General features: G+C 39.6%; 1 protein-coding gene across 3 annotated transcripts; it reads right to left on the minus strand.

The window, feature by feature from the left end:
- Positions 1 to 6766: 6766 nt before the first annotated feature.
- PEX2 (peroxisomal biogenesis factor 2) lies at positions 6767 to 21393 on the minus strand. 3 transcript variants are annotated; one of them, XM_080929203.1, is made up of 5 exons: positions 20956 to 21393; positions 18545 to 18607; positions 10964 to 11020; positions 10237 to 10316; positions 6767 to 8458 (listed from the first exon to the last, which is right to left on the minus strand). In XM_080929203.1, the coding sequence occupies exon 5, from the start codon at positions 8439 to 8441 to the stop codon at positions 7527 to 7529; it is 915 nt and encodes a 304-aa protein (XP_080785329.1). In that variant the 5' UTR covers positions 8442 to 8458; positions 10237 to 10316; positions 10964 to 11020; positions 18545 to 18607; positions 20956 to 21393; the 3' UTR covers positions 6767 to 7526. The 3 variants fall into 3 exon arrangements, with proteins under 3 accessions (XP_080785329.1, XP_080785328.1, XP_080785330.1); XM_080929202.1 differs by lacking the exons at positions 10964 to 11020; positions 18545 to 18607; XM_080929204.1 differs by lacking the exons at positions 18545 to 18607; positions 20956 to 21393 and having other exon boundaries at positions 10964 to 13214.
- Between the last annotated feature and the right edge of the window lie 1138 nt (positions 21394 to 22531).

The raw sequence follows: 22531 nt of genomic DNA on the forward strand, positions 1-22531 counted from the left end.
ATGTGTGTAGACAGTCATGTGGCACACCACATCACTCATGTCTTCACTCATGGTGTGCAGACACAGCCAACATGCTGGTCCAACCTCAGCCATCTCACTTCCCACACCCTTTGCTCCTCCAGATGGTGATCTCTTCTGATTCTGGGACAGGTAACAGCCTCTGCTGTCAGTTTAAACATGTTACTTCTTCACCCAGGGTGTCTGGCACTGAGTTGTCTTCCATGTGCTTTGGGTGTCTTTCAAACGTCACCTCTTCAGGCAGATATAAGTATATCCAATATAGCATACTTGTTGCTTTCTTTAGCAGACTTTTTCTGCAGAGACTTTCTATATGTGTTCTCAGCTTATCATACCCCCAAGAATGTAAACTACGTGAGAGCAGGGTCTTATAGTCACCAATCCATTCTGAGAACTGAAAAATGACTGCAGGAGCTCATGAATAGTTTTTGAAACACACACACACACACACACACACACACACACACACACACACACAAACAAAACAAAAAAAACCCAATTTTAAAAATCACAAATATACAAATTTTATAGGGGAATACATGAAATATTAAAGAGGTTAAATACATTTGGTCAAACTCACTCATTTAATTCAGGGGAGTTTGGCAAGATGTAGGGCATACATGGGGCTAGCTGTGACTTGTTAGTGACTAAGAGGTATCACTGAAACATCACAGTAATACTCAGGAGAGACCCTGGTTTCCAAGCAAGTTTCTTGGGAGGGGAAAAAAAGTTTTTGTGTAAAATTTCTTTAAAGGAAATCATTCATAACTGGTAGCTGAGTTCTTGAGGCTAAAGTAAAGGTGTATCACATAGCAATATATGATCTAGTTTTCCTGAATGTTGAGATCTGGGCCCCTGGGGTGTAAAAGCAGTTTCCACACATTAAAACAAACATGGCAGTGCCTAGGGAGACAGGTCCTCTGAGACTGTTATAGACCTTGGCCAGGAGACCTAGCCATTTACAGCAAGGCAGAGTTCCTGGAGCAAGCACTTGAGTGTGTCAGTCAATAGTAAAGCCATTGATTGCCTGATATGTCATTAGCTCATTGTAGGTCAAGTATCCCATTATTGAGAAAAAGGGAAAAAATGCAACTATATTTAAAATGGAAAGATAACACTATAAGTTATGTGCATTAAGAAGTGCTACTGAGCTACTCTATCAAGGTCTTCCTGTTGGTAGCCTCAAGCATCAGCTTCAGCTGGAGGGGACAGCTAAAGTATACAGTGCCTTCCTTCTCAGAGCAGCCCACATCGAGGACTGGGAGCTGCTAGCACTGCCCTTAGGCAGGGTGAGTCTAAAATCTTCCATTTCTCTGTCTGTTCCTGCTTCATTGTTAATACCTTTCACAGATGTGGATTATATCTATATACTATATGTATCAGTCTGTAATGTCTACCAGTTCTGAATCTGTGAACTCAGCAAACCAGCCCTCTTAAAAGTCGTATCACTACTGATCATGTAGAGCCTTCTCCTTGTCATTATTAACTAAGCTATACAGTATAGAAATTATTTACACAGTACTCCCATTGTTCTCGAGGTTATAAAGACCTGACAGTCTAATGTATATAGCAGGGTGCACATGGTTTCTTGTAAAGACTGTTCTATCTTCTGTAACAAGCATGTAAGAATCTTGGCAGACTTTGGCACACCCACAGGGAAGGTAGAACCAATCTCTTGAGGATATCAAAAGTGGCTGTATATATTTCTTATATCTCATCCCCCTTTAACCACTGCTAAACAATTTAGTTTGTGATACTGTGTTCAGCTAACATTTCATTGAAGATATTTTAGAAATAAAGGGCTTTGTTTATCTGGTGAAGAACAAAAATCAACGTTTCAACTACTAGGATTATCATGTCTTTGGGAACATGTTAAAAACGAACTGACAACAGAGAAACAGAAAGAGGGAGAGAGGAATGAGGGAGGGACTGGGGGTGAGAGAGAGGGAGAGAGAAAGAGGGAGAGAGAGGGAGGGAGGGAGGGGGGAGGGAGAGAGAGGGCACAGATTGGTTGAGGCAGGCAGGAGGATTACTTAAGTCCAGGAGCAGTTACAGGCTAGCCTGGGCAACAGAACAAACTTCATATCTTTTAAAAAATTATGTATTTTATAATTTGTTATTATGGTTTACAGAAAAATTACCATGTCCACAGTATTGGAATCTATATTTGCTAGCATATGTATAAAGTTCTGTTTTCATTGTGACCAGAGTTTCTTCTTGAAATTTAACACAGTGTATCAAATAATATAACAAGATCATCTATGACTCATATTGACTTTAGTCTTTTGATATTTGTATTCTAAGCATCTAGTTACTTTTTAAATATAACAAAGCTTTATTATTTTAAAGCATAAACATTTCTGAATATAACCCTTCTCATTTCTCTTTGTATAGCTTAATGTTCAGAATTTTCTAAAATTAAAAATAATTGTAAAAGAGAAAACAGTTTCTCCTCTTAGTGTGTCAATCATCATGTGTGTTTCCAGCTGATTTGTGTCCAGTGAATTAATCCAAAGAGCTCAAATTAACTACATTGCAAAGTTCAAAAGGACTAAAAGTGTCAAAAACAGGCAATCTATCTCAAAACAGTAACACTTTGACTTCACAATTTTATTTTAAAGGTTGTGTGGGCCAGAGTATGAGGGTGTTACAAACCTGCATGATCTGTCAAGGATTTCAATGAGAGAAGAGAAAAAGAAAAGGAAGCTTTTTACTGTGTATTTGGTATAACCACCTGCTAGTAATGTAACCTTCCAAGTTAACTATACATTGACCACCCAAAGAAGTCACCCAGACTCATCTCTCAACATGGGTCATGCTGTTATTGCAATTTCTAGACCTGTGGTAATAACATATGTTGATTAAATACGTATTTCAAATTTTTATTAAACCACAGGCACTTAACTAAAATGAAGGCATGGGTCACTTTAGAAAGTATTATATGAGAACAGTGTTATTGTAACAGCATAGAAGGTTGATACACCATGACTGAACATGGTTCCTCTTGAGTCTCATCCTTTAAAACTCAGTCTTACTTAAATGGCACGTGGATGACAACTCAGTTTGTCATAGACACAAGCCTCCTGAGAGTTGTTTTGAGTGATGTGTTAAATGCTAAAATTATTAAAAAAAAAAAAAAAAAAAAAAAAAAAAAAAAAAAAACCCTTCCCAAGGACACAGTGGTATGCACACCCTTTCAACCCAGCAACATCTGCTGTGTTCATGACAGCTCACGGCTTCTTCAGGTCCTCTTCAGACAGAAGTCAATCAAAGCATTGTGTAACTAGTGAAGAGAGACCTGTCCTCTCCTCTGGCCAGCTGGGCGTCTCTCTCCTAGGGTCGTGTGTCCCAGTCGCGGCGGTCACCATCGCTTGGCGGTGTTCATTCCCCAGTACAGAAATGCTGAGCTTCCCGAGAAGCCCTTGGCCACGGGTCTCTGTGCAGGCATTCTGAAGAGGAGCGACTCCGAGAGGTGTAGCATGCTGCCATACGAGGTCCTGCGGCTGGAAATGCCAAATCCATCACATGCAGGATGTCACTTCTGGACGGAACAGATGTTAGTGTGAACTTGATGAAAAATGCCAAAGGACAGGAACTGTTTAACCAAAATATGTATCACCTGCACTTGAATGAAAATGACTATTTTTGGTCTGAGTTCCTTGAATTCAGCCCAAGAAGCACATTGGTTGGATGGTACAAAAAGCACCAAAGCACAAGTAAAAATTGGTTCGCCGTATTGTCTTCATCTTGAGTTACGTTTTTTTTCCTTGGAATCATAATCTTCGTGAGGAGCTAACCTGGAATTTATTTGTTCTTCAGCTAAAACAAGATATTTTCTCTGGGAAGTTAGTGTCCCTTTGAAACAGCAGTTCAGCTGGCATCTTATAATCTGTAAACTAAACTTGACGACTATGATCTTTCTAAACATAGTCCTGAACTAGTCTTCAAGTTTCTGCCCATCCAGACTGAAGGGATGGAACTGGCTATTTTTGAGAAATGGATGGAACACAGAGGTCAGACACCAGCACAAGCTTAAACCAATTACCTGAACAAAGCCAAGTGGCTAGAAATATATGGTGCTGATATGAATGTGGTCAAGCTTAGAGATGGCAGTGACTATAGTTTATGACTAACTCTAACAGGAGTCCTTGTTTTTTGAAGGAGAGACCAAAATTGGCTCATTTTTCTGGTCCAAGATAACCAGATTGAATTAAGAATTAAATCTAGTGGTTATAGAAGATGATGATCAGAAAGAAGAACAAGAGTATAGTTACATCTAATGTCAGACGTTCAAAACCAGATAGCTGGTAAGACTGGTGCTTGTGTTTCCCTGCCCAAGGTGTGTTCTTATATGAACAGTTCAATTTCTTGACCTGGCCAGCCTGCTCACAGTACTTCATTATATTCATGAGGCATACATGAGGGAGTGTCACCCACAGTAACTTGGGGTTCCCTCCATCCATCATGACTAGTCTAAGAATATGCATATAATCCAAGTCAGAGCAGTAACAGTGAGTGCTTGTACCAATCCAGTGGGATGAGAAATCAGGCAGAAGGAAAACCTCTAACTTCTAAGGTGGTCAATATTGTCTCTGAGAATGAAGCTAATTCTGGATAGTAATGACATCAGTAATGGAAAAAAAAAAATGACTACTATCCCATCTGCTGTTGTTTGAATCTAAACTGTTTGCTGAAGGCTCGTGTGTTCAAAGTATGGCTGTTGGCTGATTGAAAGTAGTCGAATCATGAGGGATCTGACCTCATCAGTGGGTTGATAATTTGGCATCATTATTAAGATGTGCAAGAAACGAGGTTTGGCTTAGTTACATAAAGCTGATCCTTAGAGTTGTGCCCTAGTTTATCTTGTCTGCCTGTCTGCTATGCGTAGACATCTTTGTTCCACTACAGGCTTCCTCCATGGTACTCTGTGTTCCCACATACCTACAGCAACTAGATCCAGTTGATTCTAGGTCTGAGAACTCTGAAACCATATATCAAATAAGGCTACTCTCCTTTATTGTCAGGACATTTTTTCACAGTAACAAAAAGCTAAATTGTGTTCTAAACATGTATTTATTGTCCTGGATATACACACAGAAATGGCACAGGCAGGGCTTGAAGCTGAATTCATGTCCTGAACCTCTGAGAAATATATATTGTTGATCAGAACTCATAGAGTGAGCCTGTTATAACTTTTTTTTTATATTTGTATTTCCGTGTTACACTGTGGTATGTTTGGAGGTCAAAGGACAACCTGTAAGACCGAGAGTTAGTTTTCCCCCTCAATTACATAATCATGTAAGTTTTGAAGATGGAATTCATGTCTTCAGGACCTGCAAGCAACTTCAGTCCACTAAGCCATCTCTCCAGCCTTGTTTACAAGCAATTTGAACAACTATATCCAGATGAGATCAGCAGCGCTGATGTAAACCCACTTTCACACATCAGTAAATTACTGTCCTTTTATCAAACTCTGCCTGAGATGAAGATGTGCGTGTGCACTTCACAGTGCATAAAAGGTGAGTAGTCAGAGAACATGGTTCTTTCTTTTCACCGTCTAAATTCTGGCGGCCAAATTCAGGCTATCAGAGCTGGCAGCAGATGCTTTTACTGTCACTGGGTCACCTTGGCCTGCTCTGTGCCTTTATCTAGTGAGAACTCAAGAGTCTTAAATATATTACAGACAATTCATGCCTTTTACTTACAAGAAGAGAGAACCACACTGCATTACAATGCTGAAAAATGCTGAGACATGCACATGCAATACAATGAGGAAAATAAATGTGAATATTTTCATCTATATTTTAAAACTGTGTGTTTCCTGAATTTTTAGTTTTTCACAATAACGTTTTAAAATAAGAGGAGAAGGGATAAACATTAGACATATCCTTCTAAGGCTGTGAAGTTCCTTCCCTATCCCATACTATACTGAGGCTGCACTGGCTCAGCATTAGGTGAACAGACATCTGAGGATTCTAGTTTTCCTTATTCACTACTATACCTCCAGCCACATCACACCTTAAGTGCTGAGTGAAATCTGATGTTCACAGAGTCTACTACTCATGTACCCATGTGTCTACATTTGCTACTATCTAGAGAATAGCATCCCGAGTGAGGTAACCCAGTCACAGAAGAACAGACACAATATGCAGTCACTGGTAATTGGATACTAACCCCAGAAAGCTCTGAATACCCAAGAAATGACTCACAGATCATATAAAGCTCAAAAAAAACAAAACAAAACAAAAAAGCCCAAAAAATGGAAGCCTCAGTCCTTCTTAGGAAAAAAAGTGTATAGCACCCTCTCAGAGTGGGGTACACCTAAACCTTAAATCATTAATAAGTCAAGAACTAAGGAGATAGCCTTGTGTCAATTTTTGGTAGTTAAAAATCATTATGTTTAATCTTTACACACCAAAAAACTTTGACTATTTCCATGTTATGTTTTTGTTTTACATATACTTTATGATCTTTGTAAATAGTAAGATTTCAATGCATACTATCAAACCTTTAAAAAAATCAAGTACTGACAAAAATATATTCATATATATTTACACTAAAATGCTTTTAATATGTACATGTATCTCTGTTTTTTAAAATAAGGTTGTAAGAAAAAAAATCTCTCAATAGATTCTAATTAAGAGTAGAAACTTGTCAACCTAAGTTAATTGTTACATTTCCAGAATATAAAAAATAGATATTATTTACCATGTTTAACATATTGTCAAAGCACAAAAATTGAGAGTATTTAAAAGTAAGTGTTATTATTTTGGTGAAGGGATTAAAAACAGTCCCAATATTTTCATATTATTGTTTAACAAAAGGAAAGCTGGAAAGGGGGTTGATATAAATTCTTATACTAGTACAGAAGACCTTTAAACTTACTTCATAACATTACCAATATGCTGAGTGGAAACATGAGTGCTGATCGCAGACACTGGCTTGGAAAATAGGATCCTTCACACTAGCTGTCCCACAGTCCCCAAACTCACTTCTACATTTTCACTGTAAGAATTCAACTCTGACCGGCTCTGACAGCTACTGACTGAACCTCTTGAAAACTGGCTTCAGGGAAAAGCATAGTTACAAGCGAGACATTCGAACTTGAGATTCAGCATAAAAGGGTCTTATGATGTCAGCTTATAATGTTCCTTTATCTCCGAAAATAAATGCACAATCATCCCAGACTCTCAAAACTCTTTTATTTTTAGAGTCTGACCTTTTTCTATGAAGGGACATTTTTAGTCATTCTGAGTATTCATCTGACAAAAACTTTCCATTATTCTTGACATTAAAAATTGTATTAGATGATCAAAAATAACATGAGCATTTGTAAGGTTTTCTAGTATCATTTGGTTTCCAGTGATTAGAGCTGAGTTGTGCTTGGAAAGGAAGCGAGTGTCTGCACAGCACACTCCTGTTAAAAGCCACCTACAGATGACGGTGAGGATGACTCATTCCAAGAACCTGGATACGACACACTTTCCTCAGATGAAACAAGTTGGTTTCTAAAGAGCATTCACTTCTGACATTTCAATTCCTGACTTCAGTGGCTGCACACTGTGCACTTCGGTGCCACACTTAGGGCACGTAAAGTACATGTCAAACAGGAAGCTACTCTTAACACAGTAGTAACAAAACACATGCTCACATCCAATAGTGTGAGGCATTGTGGGCCACTCTCCACACAGAGCGCACTCCTTTCCACTGCGGCCCAGTGCACTGTCAGCACCAGCGCTGGTAAGGGGGATGCACCAGGAGGACAATTTCGCTTTCAACTTCTGGATATTGATGAGTGGTAAGAGAAAAATCAGAAACTCGGCAAAGCCGTGCCAGAGAAGTTCCCTATTCATGTACTCGAATCCAACTTCTCGCATGTTCTGGGGCTTGCAAAACACAGAATGAATGCCAAGGAGGCGTTCTGTCAAAGTTGCAAACTTTCCTTTCTGTAGAAAAATCAAGAAGTTCATCAACTCACCTAATTTTAAAAGTCCAACCACAAAATTCACGCACTGTTTAGCTTTCCCGAAAGACGCTAAATGACAGTTTCGAAACAAATCATAGCATCGTTCTTCTAACCACCTCCCTCCAATGGTGCACACAGCATACCACAGTTTTTGATTTTTACTTGGTGGTTGGTATACTGGGTTGGGAGAAGAATCATTTTTGTACTGAATATTTAGAACTGACTGTCCCACGGTGGCGTTTTTGGAGTAGATGGTGAACCTCCACAGGAAAAGCCACAGAAATGCTTTCACTTCTGGCTCAAAGCGAGCTAAGAGTCCTGGCTTAAATCCATGAAAGCACTGAGTGAACTGGGACCACACGAGCTGCTCCAGGGCCTTATTCAGTTCAAGTGCATCCAGCTGACTGATCCTCAGCACTCTGTCTGCACTCTGCACACTCTCTTCCCTGCCAGCCATATCTTCTCCGACGATGTCTGGAAAATACAATTAGGGAATGTGAGGCAGTGGAAATCTTCAGTACCACTTCAGATGCTTGGAAACATAGAAGATGGGCCTATATTCTCGGTACAATAAAAATGGCAAACATTTTCTTCTTAATTGGAACCTGTCTTTCTTTTCTTCTCCCCTCCCTTATATCTTGACCCTACCCCACCCCCATCCTTTGTCCTTTATGGGTTGGGAGGCAGGGTGATAGGGAGGGATGGATAAATAGGAGGGAGAGATAGAGGAAGAGAGAGGTAAAGAAAGACAGACAATAAAGAGAGGGATAGAGAGGGAGAAAGGGAGGAATAGAAGAGGGAGGGAGGAGGAGAGGGGGAGAGGGAGAACAAAGCTGCTTACTTACTCTGAAAATGTATCTACATAATATTCCTTGGTTAGATATTCTGCTAGAAAGATTAAAATCCTAAAACTAACAATGAGGCCAAAACCCACAACAAATGGATAACGATGAGCTACCTAGAGCATGGCAACAGATGGGTAAGGCCAGACCTCACTGTGAGCTCCAGCATCTCCATGGGATTGCAGGGTATGCTTTTAAAGACATCCAATCTTCTCAAATATTACTTCTATTTCATTTCCAAAACACACAACTACTAAATTTCTCAAAAAATTCATGGTTAAACATACATACTATAATAATTTCATAAATAGACAAGAATAGATGCTAATGGAGAAAGACAGTGTGTGGTAGGAGTGCCTCAGAAGTCATTTACAATGGCTCACTACAGCCATGAAAACATCTGGTGACATACAGATCAGCTGACATCTGCTCCATTTTATAAATGAATCAAAAAACTCAAACTATGACATAAATTACCTGGAGAACTGGGTCCTTTGCTTGATCTATGTAGAATATAAACATGTGGAAGATGAAGCTAAAATCATGATTGCAAGAAACTTGTAAAATTGGTGAGACTTTGCCCCAAAAATACCAATTCTACATTTTAATTCTGGGAACTTACTGCACAGCATGGCTACTTGTTTAATTTGGCTAAAACTGTCTTCAAACACATACATGTACATGTGCACACATGTGCTTCCAGTCATGATGAGATGTGATGGATCAGTTTGTTTAATTTTGAAATTATATATATATCATATTATTTAGTCTATATATAGTCCTTGTCAATTACATGCTAGTAAGACTGGGGCAAAACACAGTATAAGAAATTTTCAGCACATGAAGCTTAAACACATTCTTAAGTCTTTGAGAGGCCATGACAGTAACACACAGAACCAAGGCTTACACTAGAGGTATGGATCCTGTGAACATCAACTTTTGTTAGTGGGCCATGTGATCTGAAACCAGGGTTTTCACCTCCTCCTCTCCACCTTGGGTTTTTTGAGTATAAAACAACAGACTAGAGACAAAAAAACAAAAACAAAACAAAACAAAACAAACAAAAAAAAAACCCCTTAAATTCCTTTCAAATTTAATTACTTTGTGAAATTTATTTAAAGGCATATGTTAAACTTAATTTTTAGATAGTACAAGAACCAAAACCATCCTAAAATAAATTAGTACTTTTTGAAATGAGGACTATCTCTGACAACACAAGACATTTTCAAGAAGAGAATTTTAATTCTGTCCATGTGTTCTAGACTGAATTAATGGTGCAGTCTGAGAGTTCAAACCCAGGAAATAAAATAGTCCTTGAATAATGCAGGTTGATGGGTGACATCTTCCACAGCAGACATGAGGGATGATTTCCCCATATGAATACCAATCCCTTTCTGAAGGGGCACTAACCTCGGGTCCTGTGGCCCCTTCTGCACTCAGTGGCCTACCAAAAGGTGGTGGAGAGCTCTGCTGCACATCTGCTTCAAGAGCTACAACAAAGGAAAGAGATTAAATGAGAAACCGAGTCTCCTCTCCGCAGCTGTCTGATCTAGTCCACTACCAGTGACAGTCAGTTCTGTGTACAACTTCGCCCACGCATCATCACTGTCTAACTGCTGAAGACTTCTTTCCTAAAAGCCTGGCTGCCCTCCTCTGCATTAGGCCTCCTTCTACTGCTTTAACTACCTCTGGCCCCTTAGACACTGCCCACCCTGGAACATAGGCCTCTCACCACTACCACACTTACATAGTTCTTTTGCTTGGAGCATGTGTCCCCTTTCTTCAACGGAGAGACTAATTAAGGAACCAAGTCCTACTTCCTCCTGACTCTAAAATTTGGATTGGCCACCTTTCTGCCTGTGCCCTTAGCATTCTAGCTTCCTCTCGTGGCTCTATGTACTCAGTAACTGTCTATTTCCTCTACTCCATGGTAAGCAGTGATGCTATGACTATCTTCTGGGTATTATCAGAGTTGAATCATAGCAACTACCATAATTCCTGGTATAGAGAGGCATTTTATAATTCGTTCGTGGACAAATGAGCAGAATGAAAGTTTAACCTCCAAAATTATTTCCAATTACCATTAAAACAGTACTGGTTCTTACTTCCTTCACAGTGTTTGTGGTCTGTTACTTACCTGCTCGGTTGGAGACAGTGATAAGACAGTTGGAGCATGGTGGAGCCTGAAATTTACCTAGGTTAAGTGAGGGAGACAGGGAAGGAATGCTATACAAAATAAACAGGCAAGTACAGTGATCTGGGGTATGTGATTTTCAAGGAGAAATTGAAGTCACTATGCCTCCAACTGCATTTCTGGAGACAGGTTGCTGGAGAGGAGCTAGCTAAGCAGGTTCTGGGAAGAAGCAAGACGATCAGTTCAAATTCTATAACCACCTTTGTTAGGCATCTTCATTATGGCCACCCTCATAGATTCCTGGGAACTTCCACTGTCCTAAGTTTCTAGCTCATCCCAGAGATCCCCCCTCCCCCCCATTACAGTTGTCTTTCTCAGTACTCTCTCCACCAGTCCTACACCTATCAGATCGAGCCTGTTCCAATCTCCATCTCCTCCCCTACAGAGTGCCCTCCATCCATCAATCTCTGATGTCTATTCTATTTACTCTTTGCAGTGAGATTCAAGCACTGTCCCTTGGGAACTCCTTGTTACTTAGCTTCTTTGGGTTTGTGGATTGTAGTGTGGGAATCATTTACTTTATGGCTAATATCCAATGAGTACTTACCATGTTTGCTTTTCTGGGTCTGGGTTACCTTACTCAGGATGATCATTTTAGTTCTATTCATTTGTCTGAAAGTGTCATGATGTCATTGTTTTTAATAGTAATACTCCCTCCATTGTGTAGATGTACCTCATTTTCTTTATTCATTCTTCTTGTTTGAGGACCAACTAGATTGTTTCCAGTTTCTGGCTATTGCTAGTAAAGCTGCTACGAACGTAGTTGAGCAAATGTCCTTGTGGTATGGTAGAACATCTTTTGGGGATATGCCCAGAAGTGACATAGCTGGGTTTTAGTCTACTTTCAATTTTCTAAGAAACCACCAAATTGATTTCCAACGTGATTGTCCATTGAGGCTTGATTATTGCCATTCTGATAAGTGTTAAGAGCTGTTTTGATTTGCATGTCCTTGATGACTAAGGATGTTGAACATTTCTTTAAGGCCATCTTGGCCATTAGAGATTTTTCTGTCAAGAATTCTCTGTTAAATCCATACCCCATTTTAAAAATTGGGTTATTTGTTTTATTCGTGTCTAATTTCTTGAGTTCTTTATACATTCCAGATATCAGGCTGGGCTCTACTCTTAAGACTCTGACTTAGTACATATGTCATGGGTCCTCAAGATTTCCTATTTCTCATAACTGCTGAAGTGATTTGGAGAACCTCTGGATTAGTCATGTTCAAAGCAAAATTCATATTTTTTCCTATCACCTGGATGCTTCAGTCCTGCCTGTTTTTCCCTGTCACCTGTTTCTAGCTGGTTTTCATCACTTCATCTACAAAAGCTGGTATAAACCTTTCAGTGACTCGCCATAAGTATTTTCTATTACGAAGTCTTTGTGAAATTCAAGGCCATTATTGATTCCACAAAAACCCTGATTATAACTGCATCTTGAAATACAGAGAAAAAGACATGTCCGGCTCTCAAGGCTATCACCCAAGGCCTAATACGAGAAGCAAGCAAGGGAACTAAGGTGGTATTTTTCCCAAAACAAACCACCACCAACAACAACAACAATAAACAAAAAGCACTATTCTATTAGCTAACACAAACCTACATGATTTCTCACCTGATTCAAATCAATAGGAGCTCTGCATATCTGGTCCCTAGTGTTGAGTTTGACAGATGACTTTCCTAGCCAAGAGCAGATGAGATGCGCAGCTTTCTTTATAGGGCCAGTGCTAATAGTTTAGATATCTTTTAAGTACTAGAACTGTGCAAAATCCAGAATGGCATATGTAAATATCTTAATCTTACAGATCTAGAATTCAACGGACACTGGATGCTTCTAAGAGCTGCTCAGGAATGATCTATTGTGAACTTGTATACGATGGGGGCAGAGGATGTTGGAAGCTAGTCAATGCACTAGGTGAACAGCATGTCAACACACTTAACTAAATTAATTAGAGAATTAGAAAGATACCTCTGCTTCAACTTAACTGACATTTAGTAAGAGGTCAGTGAAGAGTTTCTCAGACACACAACCTTTTTTCAAAATCCTTCTTTCTAGAGAAATCATTCTTGAGATCATGTAGTAAAGAGGAATTTTTAATGACTACCAGAAAAGGAGACTTAAGACTCAACAGTCTAACAGATCCATTATTTAACAACACTATAAAAAATTCTGTCTTATTCCTTCTGTTACAGTTTAACTTTTTTTTTTTTTTTTTGGCTCCCCCCTTCACCCCTAAGCCTGGCCCCAATGTAGATTAGGAACAGCTGGCCTTGCTCATCTCCGTCTCTAAGGGTCTTTAGTAGACCAAAAGACTTATTACTAAACTGTTCTTCAGCCTTTGCTTCCCAGATGGATAATTTGTCTCTCTGGGTTTTGTTTTAGCGTTTATTTCCAAGATTTTAACAGTTCTGGTGACGTGTCTTAGTCATAAACCTAGAACAAACACTGTCCACTGCACACAGTTTGTCCGATGGAATACCTCACCTCCATTATATTCTTCATCCATCTTCACATAACTGTGACAAACTGAGAGAAGCAAAGTGAAAATCAAACTCTTCTTGGTTCATGTTCTAGCTCTGTCTCCTACTTGCTATGTGAACAAAAAATTCATTAGCCTCAATCTTCTTCTAAAAGCTGGAAATAACAGCTACTTCAATGGGTTGTTGAGATTAAACTAGATAATGTTACAAAAGTGGCTTGGAAACTATAAAATAGTCTTATTACCACACTGTTATTACCTTGGCTAAGATGGGCATAAAAGAAAAAGACTACAAGTTGATTTTGGCAAATCTAGTTCGAAAAGACTGCAATCTTCATTATTACGATAATGCCTTAACCTGTGTCAAAAGAATTTGTTTCCAGGAAATATTGACTGTATCATTAAAATGTAATTGTGGCAGAGAAATTGTAAACAGGATACCACTATTAGATGTGCTTATGTGAGCCAGGCAGCAAGACCTGACAGAAGACTTATCCCATATATAGTTTATATCTTGTCTGAACAAGCTAAAATGGAATTAATAGAGAATAAGGTTGGGTTCTGTCTTGGTCAGGGTTTTACTGCTGTGAAGAGGCACCATGACCAAGGACAACATTTAACTGTGGCTGGCTAAAGACTCAGAGGTTCGATCCAGTAGCATCAGGCAGGAATATGGAAGCATCCAGACAGGAATGGTACAGGACGAGCTGAGTTCTACATTTTCATCTGAAGGCATCTAGTGGAAGACTGACTTCCAGGCAGCTACGGTGAGGGTCTTATAGCCCACAACCATAGTGACACACCTACGCTAATAGGGCCACACTTTCTAATAGTGCCACTCCCTGGGCCAAGCGTATACATACCATCACAGGTTCCATTACTACCAATGCATTCGTCAATTTAACCCCATCAACATGGTTAAGCCTGTGACTAGGACATAAGGTAACCTCAGGAGCACACAGATATTATCTCCTTCTGGGGTACTCTGTCCCACATAGCAGGCACAGACAGTCTAAGCATTCAACCCAGGGTTTATCAACAAAATACTACAATTAGTTCTTTTCTCCCAACTCCTCTGCATCTCCCCTTTCCTGGCAGGCACAGATCTTTCAGAATACTTGCTTTTGAGAAGGGCAGTGCCCTGGAGAGGAAACGATGAAATAAATATAATTGGAAGTTCAATTAATCTGATTATAGAATCCTCTTCCTTTCACTGCAGCATAATTAGATTTGTCCCATAATAGGCGTGAAGTAAAAAAAGAAAAAGAAAAAAAAAAAAAAAAGCAAGCCATGAATGCCTTTAAATCACATAAAATCATTTCAACATAATGGAAGTAGTCTGTGTTTTAGTGACTTCTAATTCTCTGACAAATACTTATTCAATTTAACTAATATTCATTGGGCATATAAATGCCAGCCTATCTCCTAGGTAGCAGATTTGATCTAAATATTTATTATCAGTGAACTTCCTTTTTTTCACATGCATTAACACAACTGAGCTTTAGTAAAATCAGAACTGGCCATGGTCTCTGAATCAAAGAATGAGTCTCAAAATGTGAAAATAATAAGCAGGGTCACAAAACTCCTCAGAAGAAAAGATGGGCACCTTTCACACTTAGGAAAACAGAACAGGCTGTGCAGAAGGCCTGAGATGTCAACTCCTGGCTATGAGACTCGTGGAGATTGATTTCAGCGGGAGTTGCTGGAATGTATCCTGGTTAGTTAATCAGTGTGTTTTCTTGACTCCTGGCAGAGGTAAGTAATCTGTGGTACTGAAAGCAGAGAGGCCTTGGAAGAGAGTTGAGTTTCTGCGTTATGGCACACTGGACAAAGCCCCTAGGCTGACAGGGATGCTGCACTGACGCTGATCTCCACTGAGAGAAGACAAGGTAACATTGCAGACGCTTAGCCGGACAGCACAGTGAGAGAAAAACTGCAAGGGAGGAGTGACAGATGTCCACAGGGCAAGGGTTTTCCAAAATGGTAGCACATTTTTGGAAAAGGTAATTTATTTTCAATAAGAACTATGCAAATAGAAAAGGTTGTGTTAGTTATCATATTTTTGGACAAACAAAATTCCTACTACTTTTGGTTTCCCAGCTCCTGCTCAGTGGTTGACAATACCAATACCTAACCGTCAGTCAGTCCACAGGTACTTTACTTTCAAGAACTTAACTAAGCTTTAGCAATTTCCAGGTTTTTGGTTCTTTTAGACTGGTTTCAGGCATGTTGACTCAAAGTTGAAGAGTTCAAAAAAATCCAAGCCAATCTCAATCTTTTTCTTTTGTAAACAGGAATTATTCTGAATTAAAACAATAAAAGACTGATATTGCTTTTCAGAATGTCCAGTGATGTCTAACCTATTCCACCTCTTAATGCACATTCTAATACATTATCCTCATTTTTAGTTCATGTTAATCTTAAATGTATATTATGCAGACAAAGAGGCATATACAACTGATTAAAGTTATAATCTGTGATATACATATTAGCATTAAAGATAGATTTTATACCTTAAGGACATAGGGGAAAGATGCTGAAGGCAAAGTTAAGAACAGATAAAAAGTGTAATACCTCCCAGGGTTTTAAAGTAATTAAACTAACTTGTCACATAAATATGTTTAAGACCAAATGACCCAGCACTAAGAACTGTTAAAAAGATCCCCTGCTGACATTTTATCAGGTCACATGCCACACTGCTTTCCTTTCAAATTAAAAAAAAATAAAAAATTTAAAAATCCTGAAAACAGGTTTTTGAAGAGCAGCAACATATACACCTCATGCCTTAAATAACTCCTGTTTTCTTTTTGATTTTCATTTCCAAAAATAAAACCTTCATTTTCTACATACATTGAAAAACCACAGCAAATGATTTCACCTCATGGAGGAAAAAGGAAATTTTCAGTACGTACTTTAAGGCTTTTATTGAGTGTGGTACAAATTATGAATGAATATATTTTATTCAAAAACACATTATTGACAGAAATCTATCAATAATAATGTGGGTATTGTCAAGGGCCTGTCAATATTAATGTAATTATGATTAAGAGGATAACATGGATTTTAGCTATAATACCAAGTAACATCTCCTACATTGCTGCTATCAATATACACATTATTATTGACCTGTTCTGAGACTCTCAGTACTAGATGTATTACCATTAAACACATTTGTCAATGCATACTGCCTACAGAAATTCTACATTTAAATTTACAGTCCTGTAAACATTGTCAGCAGAAACCTATATTTCGATGAATCTCTAGGCCATCTCAGGCTGACAACGCCTCTTGAGTAGGACAGAAACCACAGCTACACTGTCTTAGGAATTCCATCAATCAAAGTGGATGGAACAGTAACTTCATTTTATTTCTCTCTAGACTTTTATAAGTTTTAGGTTAAAACTTCCTACTTGGAGGTTATGTGAATAATCTCTAACTGCAGACCTTAAATTTTGAATCTAAGAAGATATCCTTTGTGTAGTCAGATGGTTTTACTATCCATTGTACTAAAATCAATACTACATTATTGGGACATGCATCCGGGAGAAACTTAACTGGATTCCCAGAGTACACTTCAAATACAGGAAAGAGTAAGACTATGGCTGAGATCCATCAGGATACCATGGCCTCTGGCACCCTGAACATCACTAAACCCCATCAAATCCTACTTTTTCCAGACTTGCTAAATTAATTGTAACTACTCTGTTGTTCTTCCCTCTATCACAAATAAATGTACTTCCAATACTTTATAGAGAGCCAATTTGATAAAGCACAATGACACTCATGTGGCCACATCTAAGACACATGAAGCTTTCAAACCGTAGACATGAAGTCTCCAAATTCGTTTTCAATTGAATGCAGTCTTTAATCAAAACTGTAATATTTTTCTTCACTTTTCTAAAATATGTATGAAAAACAAAAGGCCTTACTCATTTTAGCTACTGTGTACTTGTTTCAGTTTATAAGGTTAACTAAAACACTATCTTAAAACCTTAAAACAGAATTTCCAACACCTTGACTTAACCTCACCCACTTTTTAAAAAGAAAGCAGCAAGTTCACATATTCTTTTCTTTCAGAAGTTGCTACTTCTACACCATACAGAGGGCATACTGCAACACTAAAGAGATATTTGAGTGAACACAGAACACAGGAAATGGCATGCCAAAGAGACTCTGGTGAAGTCATTTTACCACAACACATTCTTCCTCAACTGAGAAAAAAAAAAAAAAAAACAATTGTAAACAAAAATTTTTTAATTTACAAGAAGTGTTTTAGGAAAGCCTGGAAAGAGGAAATTAGAAAGCAAAAACCCCTTTCCTGGAGACATGGTAATAGTAAAAACTGACTTTGAAAAACTGTAATGAAAATATAGCAGGATAAAGGGATCATCATAGAAAAAAAGAAAAAACCAAAAATTAGACCATGAGGAGATTAGTAACTACCATAAAGTCACAGGGTTAGACATGTCAGAGCACGCTCTGTACCTGTGCCCCATACCAACAAGGTGATGATGGCCCAGAAGTTTAATTACTTCAAGGTGGCACTGGAGGACACACTGGAGGAATTACTGTCAAAGGCTAAGCCTGAAGTGCACTAGATACCAACTATAGCAAACGTAGATTCTAAGCATGCACAGACAGACAGATGAAATACCTGAAGAAACTACACCTTCAACATAGTCCATAAATTCAGGAATTTTCTAATCAACTTAAGAGAAAAAATCCAAAAGACTTAAAAATTATTAGAACATAGACTTAACTTCATTTTTTTATGGTAAAAGAGGTTGAGAAAATATCCCCAAATGAACAAAGAAGTATCAAGCATGAAACAGAAGTTACCAAGGAATACCTAGTGTTATTAGACACTACATATTTCAATACCTAGTGTTATTAGACACTACATATTTCATTTATGTTGTGTCCTAGAATTTGTCCAAAACAGTAGCTGTTATTACCTCTACTTTAAAACAAAAATAATTTAAGGTCAAGGATCAATTAATAAATTGCTGGTAATCACTACAAAATTTGTAGAACACAACAAACCTACCAATTTTTTTGCTTTTGTTCCTGGGGAATCATTCAAAGACCAATTTCATAACCCAGCTAAGAACTACAGATGAAGAAAAAAAAATAAAGAAATGTGGTAAATTATCCAAGCTCCCATCATATTCAGTCCCCTATACATGCAGTTAGAGAATCAGTCAATGGGATTAAATATCAATCCTAACAAAGAGACTTACATGGGTAAAAAATGTGGCATGACCATTTTTTATGAATACAGAATTATATGTAAGGTAGATGTTACGCCAACATATCTACTGAACACAGGGTTAGACAAGATAGAGACAGGGTTACTTTGGAGTTCCTAGCTGAAATGTTTTAATAAAGATGACAATTGGGTGATGTTTTGTCTTACTTTACTCACTCAGGAAAGAAATCTGAGCTCCAACAAATAGCCCATACTGGGAAGGCCAGAGGATGAATGAATGATCTTCTTCCCTATCTCCACTACCATGTATAAAAACCATGGTGCTCAGCTTAAATCAGTGCCAGGCTCACAGTCAAGGAAAGATGGAACAGCTGAGGCGTTTCTCCAAAGGTTTCTCACATTCTGAAGGAATGAAGGAGGGCCACAGAACACTTAGAAGCTACTTTTACTTCACAGGAAAAAGACAGGGAATATGTGGTCTACATTCCTGTTGTTCAGCCCAGATCACAAAGAATAGGTGAAAGGTGCAAGCAATCTCCAGTGAACGTTAGTTCAGATATAAAAACTGATACAGCTCAGACTTCCTCTGTACTATAGGAACCTGAAAATTACCTAATGCTCTGAAGATCACATGGTGCTAGATCCCTAATTTTATTAGACAAGGGATAACCACCAAGTCCTCACATACGTTCAAGGCTCAGAAACTGAATCGGTCAAACAGAAAATTACTAAAAGCACTTTTATGACCATCAATTTAAACAAAACTTTAATTATAGTTTAAAAAAAAAAAAGAAATAAGAATCATTTGGGAGGAAGGGAAATTAGGAATTATGAGTGATCAAAAGAATTAAACTTGAAACACTATTTTATAAAATGAAACAGCATCACCCTGTTTGTCCCTTTTAGAAATTATGAATACATAACTTCAGGATGCCAGAAGAACCAAATGAATGCATACTAAAAACAAATGAACAATTGTCCCAAGAAGGAGAATTTTCATGCAAAAAAGCAAGATGGATCATCTGGTCCAAGATATGAATTAAGTCCTAACGGGAACACTGTTATATAAGAACATATAAATAGCTGTGCTTGTTAAACTACAGCTCACAGCCGGCTTGCTTTGTCTCTCCTCTGCATGGCTCCAGGAAATTTCTACAAAAGTTCTTTTATGGAACAATTTTAAAACCACAGATTGAGTGCTACCTCTAATTACTAAAAACCAGAATTAGGCCAAAAGGTAAAGCTGGGCAGAAGGGAACGATACTCAAGACTAGAACTTAATTCTTTTCATTTTAGTGACCTGGTAATGCTCAGTTACTTTATTTTTAAAGGGGGGGGGGCTTTTTTTTTTTCCTTTTAACTAATTCTACTGACTCCTCTTTCAAATCTCCTGGCTCATGGCCTTTCAGCTGTAATTGTTCAGGATACAAGTAATTGGTAGTACAAAAAGGATCAAGACAGTAAAAAGAAAGAAAAGTCAGCCACTCCAAACCTACTCTGTTCAGGTTTAACTGAAGGCCACAAATTCCTGGAAGGTGTTTTGACTACAAACTGGTAAGGGGGTGGGGTGGGGAGTGGGGGCTCTTGGTCACATCAATTATCTAAAATAGTCAAGATGAAAAGGTGGCGAAGGGTGCCTGCCATGGAATATTTGAAACCGATTGGGAAAGTTTCAGCCCGTGAAAAGTCCTTTTGCTAAGAGTCTGTGTGTGGAAACTGGCACGTGAATAAATTAGCGAACCAAGACTTTTGGGGACCCACGCCTCCCAAAGAAGAACAGAAATGCTCCTCGCATTCTTTATAACAAACCAATGAATTTCAATGTAAGAAGCTATCTTGTAAAAAAATCTTCAGCACCGCTTCCCACGGAGGACAAGACCGAGACTTCCAGTGAACGGGCCCTCGAAAAGGTTGAAACTCCAAAGTACTGGGGAAAAGAAAATCTTTTTCACAAACCCCGAAAGACTCTTACTGAAGAGTCCAAGAACTCAATCTAGTACTGTGGATGGCGAGGAGACGCTTTCGGGGCCGTAGGCCCGGTCGCCCCGGGGAAAGCAGAGGTCGGTTCCCCGCAGGGTCGCTTTGTTTGTGTGACAGCGTTGAACTAGGGCAAACCTAAGAGTCTGGATGTGTTTTACAGCCCTTCCGGAAACCTAGAGACAGAATGGCTCCTTCCAGAAAGACAGGAAGCCACAGCGGCCGGTGGCCGGGGCGGGCGTCGCGAGGCCGTCCTCGGGGCGGACACTGACCTGCGGGGTCTGCGGAACAGCGGGGCGCCGCGCAAACTTCCCTCAGACATTTTCTGCAAAGCGCGGCCTTCCCTAGCCGACTCTCGGTCGCCCTCGCTTCCGGAACTCGCGGGCTTCCGGAACGCCGGGAGACCCGGAAGTGGCTGAAGAGAAACCTGGGAAATGACGCCGGGTCTGAGGAAAGCTGGATAGAGGCCCGAGACCACGGAAAAGGCCGAGGAGCCGAAGGGCCGAGTACGGGGCGGCGAAGAGGACACTCCGCGCCCTGGGATTGGTCGGCAGAGCTGCCTCTGGTTGGCGGAAGAGTCGCCCAGCGGTCAGCGCGGGGTCGGGGTCCGGCTTGAGGAGGTTTTCGCCCACGGACGCCGCTGCGGGCACCTGTGGTCCCGGGGCTGACCTTGGGTCCTCGCGGGGCTCTGTCTGACCTTGTCCCCAAATGCGTGGCCGCGCGCTCGGTCCCGGTCGCCAGCCGAGGCTGCGAGCCACCCGGTGGAAGGCAGGCGCGTGACCTGGAGCAGGAATGGCCCAGGCTGGGTGGGGTGAGCGTAAGGTTCTTGGGAAATCAGGCAGAGCCTCCACTTAGGCCCATTTAATGCTCGCAACCGCCCCGTGTACACCCCACACCAGCTGGACCCCGGCTTATGCAGGTAGTGATGCAAGAATACAGTCGTCTCCAACACCCCAAACCCTTTCCTTGCATTTTGTTTCAGGAATTACCCTGAGCACCAGAGTTTTTAAGCGTGACACATGGGCAAGATAAAGGAGACTGTAATAAGAACCTCAGAACCCATGTGCTCAGTACAATTCTGATTTTTTTTTTAAAAAAGACAATAGGGTGCGATCACTCAGCGACGGGAGTAACTTCTGTACATTAAAGGAGATCTTGGGAGCAAAATAGGGTAGAAGACACAGTAGGAGGAGCCCCAGGTTGATATGGTGGGTATGGAATTCAGATAGGGATGGGGGGAGGTGTCTAAGATGCAGTCTGTATACCCGCCTGTAGTGGCTACTGTCTTCTTAGGACTGGTTTGACATACAGCCTACTCCTAACTGTATGATGTGGACATGATTCTAAGACCGCATAAAGGGATAAAATAAAATACTCATCAATTTAATGCATTGGCCATTATCTTGAAAGTGTTGCAAAAAATTAAATTAATATAGCTCCCATTATATTTATGTTGGGCACATTTTTCAAGAGAGTAAATTCTCTTTGAAGAGCAAGGCTTTGACTTGTGTAGGAAGACACCCATGTTGTCTTTCCTAGGAAGCCCAAGGACAGGCTGTGATTCACTTTTTTTTTTTTTTTTTTTTTTTTTGGGTCTGTTTTGTTTTTGTTTTTGCTTTTGAGACTGACTTTTGTAGTGTAGCTATGGTTGGCCTCAAACCACTTCTGACTCAGCTACTGCCGGGAAGACAACTATGTATTTTCTTCCTTTGTTCACTTGATTTTTATGAGGACAAAGGTGAAATTTTAAAAAATAAATAAATAAAAACGGGACCAGGGAGAAAGCTCAGCAATGAAAAGTACTTTCTGCCAAGCAGGAGGGATAAATTGGATCTTAGATACTCATAA

The sequence above is a fragment of the Micromys minutus genome (genome assembly GCF_963924665.1).
Source record: "Micromys minutus genome assembly, chromosome: 15".
NCBI lineage: Eukaryota > Metazoa > Chordata > Mammalia > Rodentia > Muridae > Micromys > Micromys minutus.